General features: G+C 41.0%; 1 protein-coding gene across 1 annotated transcript; it reads left to right on the forward strand.

Moving 5' to 3' along the window:
• The first annotated feature begins 8,756 nt into the window (after window positions 1–8,756).
• tmem86b (transmembrane protein 86B) lies at window positions 8,757–10,419 on the forward strand. Its single transcript, XM_034190177.1, has 3 exons — window positions 8,757–9,010; window positions 9,121–9,364; window positions 9,483–10,419. Exons 1-3 carry the CDS (start codon window positions 8,960–8,962, stop codon window positions 9,935–9,937), a joined length of 750 nt encoding a protein of 249 aa, XP_034046068.1. The 5' UTR covers window positions 8,757–8,959; the 3' UTR covers window positions 9,938–10,419.
• Window positions 10,420–11,054: the final 635 nt, after the last annotated feature.

An 11,054-nucleotide genomic window follows, 5' to 3' on the forward strand; every position in this document is an offset into this window, starting at 1 on the left:
GACCCCAATGACCTTGACCTCCTTTGACCTTTGCTAACCTTGCCTGGGCAGTTCCTGAATCCATCTAAGTGTGTGCTACAACCTGTCATAAAGAAAAAAAAAAAAAAAAAAAAAAAAAAAAAAATCACATTCCTTGACCTTTACCAAAAACGAATTTTTGGCTCAGGCTTCACTGACACACTAAATTTGGTAGAAATCAGCAAAAGGACCTGGGACTAGACCAGAAAACAGACTGGCAGACATGACCTTCACTCCAATGATTGATCTTTGGCAAATTTGACCTTGCTGGGCAATTTCAGAACCTACTTGTATATCTGTGCCATGTTTGATGGACATCAGAGTGAAAATCAAAATTTTGACTCCGATGACCTTAAAGGGTGCATCTGGGGGTTGACCATCATCCACATCATCCACAAGAATGGTGGAGTTCAACTAAAGGACCTGAGTAGGAGAACAAACAGAATAATGTGGCTCAAATTATAGGATGATCCTTAGTGTAACTGCTTATACTCCTTTCATCTGGCCTGTGTGTAACAATACGTTCCATCTTGGTATTTTTGTAAACATTTTCAAGTAGCAGCTGCTTTTTAAGAAGCTTGATGCAGTGCAGTACTCTATTGTACAATTAGGCCACACACACACACAATATGAATTATGGGGCAGCCAAAGTAGAATTAAATTAAATTATGTGACAATTTTGGATTTTTTTTTTAATCTTTTTTTTAGAATGCCAAAGTGATTCTCACTCACTCTTCTTCAACCATCCAGAATCCAGTCACGGGACAAAGTGATTCCATATACAATAATAAAGCTGTCATACGTTGAAGATGCGCTCGTGCACGTGCTATTTATTGCCCGCCGTGTCGTTGTTTGGTTTTTGTTTGTTGTCCCCCCACCCCACCACAGAGCACTCTAATGATTCTTCTGCAGAGTTGTCTGTAGTTGTGACTCTCATTCGAGTATCAAAATGTACCCTCCATTAAACAATCTGAAAGCAATTTTGATTTAGTTTTTATACACAAATGGTCTACCTTGCTCAGCCATCTCTATGGAAGTAAATCTGTGCCATCAGAGTTTGAAATAGAATTTTTAAGGTTTAATTTTTTTAGTATCAAAATCAGAGTTTGAAATTGAATTTCTAAGGCTGAATTTGTTTAGCATCAAAATATTCAGCCTCAAAAACTTCAACCTAAAAAAAATTCAACCTAAAATAAAGTTAACCTGAAAAAAATTCAACCTAAAAAATTCAACCTGAAAAAAGTTCAACCTAAAAAATTCAACCTAAAAAAAAAAAAAAAAAAAAAAAAAACAATCTCAAAAAGTAGTAAAGCAGGGAGAAGCAATCAATCCCTGCCTCATTCATCCAACGTTTAGCAATTTATCACATCATCTTTTTTTGATTCGGTCTCTGTGTCACATGACCAATGGAGCAAAACGTGATTGGCTGAATGTTGGACGATTGAGACAGGGATGGATTGCTTCTCCCTGCTTTTCTATTTTGTGAGGTTGAATTATTATTTTTTTTTTAGGTTGAATATTTGTAGGTTGAATTTTTTTAGGCTGAATTTTTTGAGGTTGAATTTTTTTTTTATTGGCTGAAGTTTTTGAGGCTGAAAAACAAATTCAACCTTAGAAATTCAACTTCAAACTCTGATGGCACAGATTTACTTCTGCCCATCTCCCCTTGCATCCTTTTTCTTACACAGTTAAATTCACACAAAATCCTTTCAGCAGAGTTGTGTGAGGTTATGGCCATTGTTTTAGTCATAGAATGTAAATCTGAAAATAAAGGTTTACTTTTCTCGATTAATACATCTCTAAGAAGAAACATCTTCTCTTTCTTTGACAATCACATCTGCTTCAATTTGCATCCTCCAGCCAGCATCTGCTAAAGGTGCGTTTACACATAATCAAGACGCATTATGAATGTCATTTTTCTGTCATTCGTGACACATTCCTGACATTCTTAATGTGACTTAACGCATCTGAATAGGTTTCTTAATAGTGCGTGTTGGTGTGTGATATTCTTGATATTCGTGGAACATGTTTTTGCCTGTCAAAAAATTTCCACGAATGTCACCAGTGGCGGTCCTAGAGTGATTTACTCCCCGGGCGAAACCCCCTGCGTGTGCCCCCCCGCGCACACTAACGTGGCCACCACCTTCACCCCACCACCCATGAAAACACTAACTTCGTCCAGAACACCCACAATCCCACAAATTAACTCACAACAGCTATTTTCAAGAACAAATTTCCAGTTTTAATGACTACTGCAATAACAAACACAAAGAAATTGGCACAGTCTAATGTGTCATCATCCACGGACTTATCTGCAATGATCATCTCAAAAGTTTGCAGGAGGGCATCATAATTGTTTGCCCCAGTGCTCACTATCCGTGATGTGAAATTCCATCGAGTAGGAGCATTTCTGGGCAACCTTGAGCAGCCTGCAGACTCAAGATAAGACATCCTCTTTGTGGATTTTGAGAAAAATGTGGCAAACCCAGAGAGTGATGCAAAAAATATTCTGCACTCAGATAAGCATTTGGCCCCCTGAGACAGAACCAGATTCAGTCTGTGTGCATAGCAATGCACAAACATTGCACTGGGGGCTATTGCTTTAACTTTGGCCTGCAAACCATTGAGAGCTGAAGCCATGACAGCAGCCATGGCTTCTTCGTAAGGAAGACTATCAAATGGCTTTGCCAAAATCCGGTCCACAACATTCAAATTGTCTGCCATTACGTGCAGCTTGCTAGCTAGCTAGCTCGCTAGCTGGGACTAGCGCGAGGCTAGTGTGAAGTTTGTCCGCCTGTGAGTGCTTTGTGACGGTGGAGGAGCTCAGAAGCACCCGTTGCTCGGTAGGGACACAAACTGCGATAGAAGTCAGAAAGAGTGATAGAAATCAGTCTCCAAACACAAGAAGCTACAAAAAAAACCCACCAGAAATAGAAGCTCGATTTGTCGCTAGTCGTTTTTAACAAAGAAAACGCCTCTAAGAGGATTAGGAAAGTCTCCGGTTCAACTCAGAACAGAATGAAAATTAAAAAATGCTCCCACGGATGTTTACACCAAAAGATCGCTGATTCGCTCATTTCGCTGTCAATCAAAAAGGGATTCAGCCTCAGACAGATCATCCAATCATCATGCAGAAGCTGAGCGTCCGAGCCGGCCGAGGCCAGCCCACTGCCTCATAGACCCCCAGACACGCTGAGCGTCCAATGGGCGGGACAAAGCCCAGCATTTATTCAATGACTCGTTTCGCTGCACTCTTTGCTTCGCTACTGTTTATAGCAATGTGAAGCTGCGGGAATGAGTGAGAGGAAAGCCGCCATGGGGCGCCGCTCTGCCGTAACGTAACCACGAACCCCCCCGTCAGGACAACCCCCCCCCACCCCGTTTTTTTTTTGACCGTTTTTCTTTTCCGCACGGTCGTACCTCCCTCCCCCCCCCCGGGACCTCATTGCTTGCCTCTACTGGTGGTTGGCTCTCACTGCGGTATTGTATCACTTCCTGTTCCGGAGCACAGCGGTGTTTTTCTGTATCTGTTAGCTGTTTAATCTGTGCAGTTAGATTGATCTAGTTAACTAGATAACGATTTGTTTCACAGTGTAATCTTCACGTGCCTTAACTAAAGCACTCCCTCTGCTGAATCACCTGTAAATTATTTACACATTATTCACTTTGTGTGTTTTTAGGAATCCGCTAGCTTAGCGCAGCTACTAGCTCCTAGCCGATTTAGCATGGCGGCTTCTCCTGTCTTTCCCGCACTTTTCTGCTCTGGGTGTGAAATGTTTAGTTATTCCTCGGCCTCCTTTAGCAGTAACGGTACTTGTAATAAGTGTAGCTTATTCGTAGCTTTGGAGGCCAGGCTGGGCGAACTGGAGACTCGGCTCCACACCGTGGAAAATTCTACAGCTAGCCAGGCCCCTGTAGTCGGTGCGGACCAAGGTAGCTTAGCCGCCGTTAGTTCCCCCCTGGCAGATCCCGAGCAGCCGGGAAAGCAGGCCGACTGGGTGACTGTGAGGAGGAAGCGTAGCCCTAAACAGAAGCCCCGTGTACACCGTCAACCCGTTCACATTTCTAACCGTTTTTCCCCACTCGACGACACACCCGCCGAGGATCAAACTCTGGTTATTGGCGACTCTGTTTTGAGAAATGTGAAGTTAGCGACACCAGCAACCATAGTCAGTTGTCTTCCGGGGGCCAGAGCAGGCGACATTGAAGGAAATTTGATGCTGGCTAAGCGTAAATTTGGTAAGATTGTAATTCACGTCGGCAGTAATGACACCCGGTTACGCCAATCGGAGGTCACTAAAATTAACATTGAATCGGTGTGTAACTTTGCAAAAACAATGTCGGACTCTGTAGTTTTCTCTGGGCCCCTCCCCAATCGGACCGGGAGCGACATGTTTAGCCGCATGTTCTCCTTGAATTGCTGGCTGTCTGAGTGGTGTCCAAAAAATGAGGTGGGCTTCATAGATAATTGGCAAAGCTTCTGGGGAAAACCTGGTCTTGTTAGGAGAGACGGCATCCATCCCACTTTGGATGGAGCAGCTCTCATTTCTAGAAATCTGGCCAATTTTCTTAAATCCTCCAAACCGAGACTATCCAGGGCTGGGACCAGGAAGCAGAGTTGTAGTCTTATACACACCTCTGCAGCTTCTCTCCCCCTGCCATCCCCTCATTACCCCATCCCCGTAGAGACGGTGCCTGCTCCCAGACCACCAATAACCAGTAAAAATCTATTTAAGCATAAAAATTCCAAAAGAAAAAATAATATAGCACCTTCAACTGCACCACAGACTAAAACAGTTAAATGTGGTCTATTAAACATTAGGTCTCTCTCTTCTAAGTCCCTGTTAGTAAATTATATAATAATTGTTCAACATATTGATTTATTCTGCCTTACAGAAACCTGGTTACAGCAGGATGAATATGTTAGTTTAAATGAGTCAACACCCCCGAGTCACACTAACTGCCAGAATGCTCGTAGCACGGGCCGAGGCGGAGGATTAGCAGCAATCTTCCATTCCAGCTTATTAATTAATCAAAAACCCAGACAGAGCTTTAATTAATTTGAAAGCTTGACTCTTAGTCTTGTCCATCCAAATTGGAAGTCCCAAAAACCAGTTTTATTTGTTATTATCTATCGTCCACCTGGTAGTTACTGTGAGTTTCTCTGTGAATTTTCAGACCTTTTGTCTGACTTAGTGCTTAGCTCAGATAAGATAATTATAGTAGGCGATTTTAACATCCACACAGATGCTGAGAATGACAGCCTCAACACTGCATTTAATCTATTATTAGACTCAATTGGCTTTGCTCAAAATGTAAATGAGTTCACCCACCACTTTAATCATATCTTAGATCTTGTTCTGACTTATGGTATGGAAATAGAAGACTTAACAGTATTCCCTGAAAACTCCCTTCTGTCTGATCATTTCTTAATAACATTTACATTTACTCTGATGGACTACCCAGCAGTGGGGAATAAGTTTCATTACACTAGAAGTCTTTCAGAAAGCGCTGTAACTAGGTTTAAGGATATGATTCCTTCTTTATGTTCTCTAATGCCATATACCAACACAGTGCAGAGTAGCTACCTAAACTCTGTAAGGGAGATAGAGTATCTCGTCAATAGTTTTACATCCTCATTGAAGACAACTTTGGATGCTGTAGCTCCTCTGAAAAAGAGAGCTTTAAATCAGAAGTGCCTGACTCTGTGGTATAACTCACAAACTCGCAGCTTAAAGCAGATAACCCGTAAGTTAGAGAGGAAATGGCGTCTCACTAATTTAGAAGATCTTCACTTAGCCTGGAAAAAGAGTCTGTTGCTCTATAAAAAAAGCCCTCCGTAAAGCTAGGACATCTTACTACTCATCACTAATTGAAGAAAATAAGAACAACCCCAGGTTTCTTTTCAGCACTGTAGCCAGGCTGACAGAGTCAGAGCTCTATTGAGCCGAGTATTCCTTTAACTAGTAATGACTTCATGACTTTCTTTGCTAATAAAATTTTAACTATTAGAGAAAAAATTACTCATAACCATCCCAAAGACGTATCGTTATCTTTGGCTGCTTTCAGTGATGCCGGTATTTGGTTAGACTCTTTCTCTCCGATTGTTCTGTCTGACTTATTTTCATTAGTTACTTCATCCAAACCATCAACATGTCTATTAGACCCCATTCCTACCAGGCTGCTCAAGGAAGCCCTACCATTATTTAATGCTTCGATCTTAAATATGATCAATCTATCTTTGTTAGTTGGCTATGTACCACAGGCTTTTAAGGTGGCAGTAATTAAACCATTACTTAAAAAGCCATCACTTGACCCAGCTATCTTAGCTAATTATAGGCCAATCTCCAACCTTCCTTTTCTCTCAAAAATTCTTGAAAGGGTAGTTGTAAAACAGCTAACTGATCATCTGCAGAGGAATGGTCTATTTGAAGAGTTTCAGTCAGGTTTTAGAATTCATCATAGTACAGAAACAGCATTAGTGAAGGTTACAAATGATCTTCTTATGGCCTCAGACAGTGGACTCATCTCTGTGCTTGTTCTGTTAGACCTGCTGCTTTTGATACTGTTGACCATAAAATTTTATTACAGAGATTAGAGCATGCCATAGGCATTAAAGGCACTGCGCTGTGGTGGTTTGATTCATATTTATCTAATAGATTACAATTTGTTCATGTAAGTGGGGAATCTTCTTCACAGACTAAGGTTAATTATGGAGTTCCACAAGGTTCTGTGCTAGGACCAATTTTCTTCACTTTATACATGCTTCCCTTAGGCAGTATTATTAGACGGCATTGCTTAAATTTTCATTGTTACGCAGATGATACCCAGCTTTATCTATCCATGAAGCCAGAGGACACACACCAGTTAGCTAAACTGCAGGATTGTCTTACAGACATAAAGACATGGATGACCTCTAATTTCCTGCTTTTAAACTCGGATAAAACTGAAGTGCGGGAACGTTAGATTACAGTCAGTGATATACGTGACGCTGCAGCTGTCAGTCAGTCAGGAAGAGCGACGACGACGACATTTGGGTTATATTTATTTATTTTTATTTTGTCTCTGTGTGTTTTGCTGGAGTAAGTTGAAGAACTCTTCGGAGGTTTAAAACGGGACAAAACTAATCAAATCAATGACACCAAAGTTTGGCGGGGATCCTTTTGGAGGCACATGGAGGTGCGCACATCAGATCTTTCTCTTGGTTTAATGACAATTGCACATCCCGGTTGGAGGAGAGACGTTTGTCTGACTCGTTATAAACCGTGTCAGGCTTCATTCACACTGTCAGCGCGCACACGTCACGGAGGCTGCTGATCTACGCGGGTGGAAAGGAGCGCAATCACCACTTCAGCTTAGGTGAGCTGACGAGCTGCTCGGATTTATTCCCGAATGTTGCTCCTGGTGTGGAAACGAGGGTGACAATTTAAGATAAAACGAATGAGTGATGTTTTTTTTTTTATTTGTTTTAGGGGGTCAAAGCTGTGATCTTTATTGGGACAGCAGACCAGTTATAATGGTAATAGGGGAGGCCGGGGCTGTTTGTAACGGTGTTCAAAGCTGCAGCCTTGCTGGTATTTTGATTTCACTTTACACATTATGAGGATCAGTCCACAGAAGTGAAATATTCTTTGGAGTATTCCACACTCTAAAACAAATTATTTGCTCAGTTTAAAAACAAAATAAAACAAAACCCTAAAATAGCAATTTGCATGTTTTTTAAAAGAAATTCTAACTCAGCCACTGAGTACACATAAGACACTTATAGTAAGACAAACCCAAGTTTAGCAACGCATTTAATTAAGTGGTTTTGTATACTTAATTTGCTTTGTCCTCTACACTGTTAATTCATTTTAACCAAATTAAAGGTTTTGGTGTTATTAGTTAGTCAAGTTATTTAAGTTTTTCAAGCTTCTTTTTTTTGCCTCCATTCCACTCAGTAATGTTCATGCAAAATATTACCTTAATTTTCTCTCTCTCTCTCTCTCTCTCTCTCTCTCTCTCTCTCTCTCTCTCTCTCTCTCTCTCTCTCTCTCTCTCTCACACACACACACACATTCTCTCTCACACACACACACCTCTCTCTTTCTCTCTCCCTCTCTCTCTCTGAAGGTGGTGTGAACATTGTAGTATGTACATAATGTTCTTTTGTCAATTGAAGAATTTTTCCATATTTTGAAAGAGTGTAAATTTGGTGATATTTTCTATTTTGTTAAGGTCGGTGTCATTGTGAACCCCAGGATCTGTTTGTCTGAAGATAATGGCAGTGCAGTACAGTTTCGTGTACTATGTGTGTAGTTGGTGTCAAATGGTGAAATGTTCTTTGCTCAAGAACTTGAGTGTTGTATTGTATTTGATACTGTTCCTTTCCAAAGTAGAAATGGGGCCTAATATAGCTGTAAATGGTTAACTTTATCTGTAAAACTGCTGATTTTGAGAAGGACATGAAATGATTATTGTGGAATTGTAGTAATTTTCCGACTGTTCACTTGAATGCCTGTACTGGACAAGGCAAGGGAATCTATTGGCACAGCAGCCCCACCAAGACTGTTTTCACCAGCCGCCACTGGGACATTACATAAAGAACCTGGGTTTGAATCAGTCTTCATTATATAACCTTAGTGGAACTTGTTTTTGCTTTTCATCACTATTGTGCAGCCACATTCAACTTTGCCCCTAAAACAAAAAAACGCAGCAGCAGAGGTCAAAAGTCAGCTGTTTGTACATTAGAACTCCTAACAGTGAGCGCATTGATTATCAGAGAATAGTAATTTCCTCTTGGTCCAAAGTTCATTGTTGTGATACGCCAACATACTGAGAGGCACAGACGGGAGACGAACATATGAGGTGCTGCTAACTGAGGTGGTAAAGGCAGGGAAAACAATCACAAGAGAGCACGAGAAATATCACAGGAGCTCACATCAGATTGAACTTGGATGAAATGGATATTCTTGAGACGGACGCATATGACAGGAGACAGAGGAGGAATATGGTACCTAATACTTTATTACTTACATTTATGTTGTTGGTGCTGTTTCCCCAAAACTAAAATTCAGATGTTTTCTCCTCTTCTACCTCCATCTTCTTATATCTTCCTCTCAGTCTTGCACCCTCTTTCTCTCTCTCCTTCCTTTCTTCTCAGCCACAGTGCTCTACTTTTACCTGTGGACTCCTGGGTCCCCACCATCCATCATGTCTGTAGGTGTCAAGGCAGCACCAACACTTCTGTTGTCTGTAGTCGTGCTGAGCTGGAATGGAGGCCAGAGTGTCCTGGGTGTGGCGGGTGGAATAATCTTCTCGGTGGTTGGTGACTGTTGTCTGATCTGGCCTGAGTTTTTTCTCCACGGTAAGCCGAACTTGTTTCCATGAGGGATGTTTTGTTTTGCTCTGTTGCCAGTCTGGTTTTTCACATTCTTCTGCTCCTGCACAGCAGGTGTCACTGTGTGTCATCACCTCTGTTTCAGGAATGTGTGCATTCGCGTTGGCACATCTGCTGTACTCAGTCGCCTTCCTCTCTGATCGTTATGCAAAATATTCTTCTGCTTCTGCCTCGATGTACTTCCTTTATCTGATCCTGTGGCTTGTGGGAGGAGGTTTCTACATCTACCTATACCCGTACCTGCAGAAGGTACCGAACTCCGAACTACTGACTCCAGCTGTGGGGGTCTACGTTGCTTTAATTACGCTAATGTCAACGTTGGCCTTTCGAACCCGCCAGACAGCAACACTGCTCGGAAGTGTGATCTTCACAGTGTCAGACATGGCACTGGCTCTGCAGGTGTTCAAAGCATTGACACCGCTTGAGTACGGTAACCACATTGTCATGGTAACATATTATTTGGCACAGCTGCTTATTGCTGTGGGTGATGTTACAGCAGTGGAGGAAAAGGATGACTTTTCAAAATGGAAGAAGTCCTAATCAACAACCCTGTGGCACACCTAAAGTCTGGTATATCATCCTCGCTACTTCACAACTGCAGATGTTGGATTTTAAAATATAGATAAACAAACCCATCAAAGAAATATTCAAGGACAGTTCTCAAACATCACGATCACTTGTGTTTTAAATAAGGTTCACAAAAACAAAAGATGTAAAAGAGCAACTGGAAGATACCTAGTCATGTATTTACAGTCTGTATGAGATCTGCCCAAGACTATAGTAACAGCTGTAAAATTTATATCTCTAAATGTGACATTCCAAAAAGTTATGTTGTTTTTTTTGTTGTTGTTTTAAATCAATTATGTTGTACATAGCTAAAGACTGTGCATGTAGTGGTAATGTTTTTACTTGTTACCAGAACACTACATGTATATTACATTAGTTTGTCAATGTACATTTTTAAAGGACCATAACTGAGTCATATTTTGTTATTTTCAAGAATTAAAATTATACAAACTGAATGAGTGTTGGGATTGGTTTACAGCAAACACAGGTGGTGGTGGTGTGGGTGTGTGGGTGTGTGTGGTGGGGGTTATTTCATGTAAGTTCAAATTTAAGGAAAATTTCCCACCTTTCACATTGTGGTTCCCCTTTTATGAAAATCACTTCTGAAAATTTAAACTTGGAAGTGTTTTGCAGATCTATCTCGGATCTGCTGTGGCAACCCGGAGTGGAAAAAGACAAGGAAAAGCTGAAGGAACTCATAGTAAATAAGAAAATAAAATAAACTATTCATTCATCCATCCATTTTCTGTACCCGCTTATGCTTATTCCAATCATGGGTTATGGGGGAGCTGAGTCTGTCCCAGCACTCATAGCGCAGCAGATAAAATAATATTTACAGAGGAATTGTGCAAATGATGATAGAAGCACCAAATCAGACACAAATACACCTCAGATATTACTCTTTTGAAAGAAATGATTGCCTATTTGAATTTTCAGTAAGCAGTAGGGGTCAAAATGAAAAGATTCTCCAATCATATTGAAAACTATACCACATTATTTGTCTGATTACAAAGATTCCAAAAAGGTATAGTTTGGACTATCTGTGACTGAATGTTATGGATTAAAACCTGGATTAATCTTTTTAGTCACA

This window comes from Thalassophryne amazonica, chromosome 16, assembly GCF_902500255.1.
Source record: "Thalassophryne amazonica chromosome 16, fThaAma1.1, whole genome shotgun sequence".
Lineage (NCBI taxonomy): Eukaryota > Metazoa > Chordata > Actinopteri > Batrachoidiformes > Batrachoididae > Thalassophryne > Thalassophryne amazonica.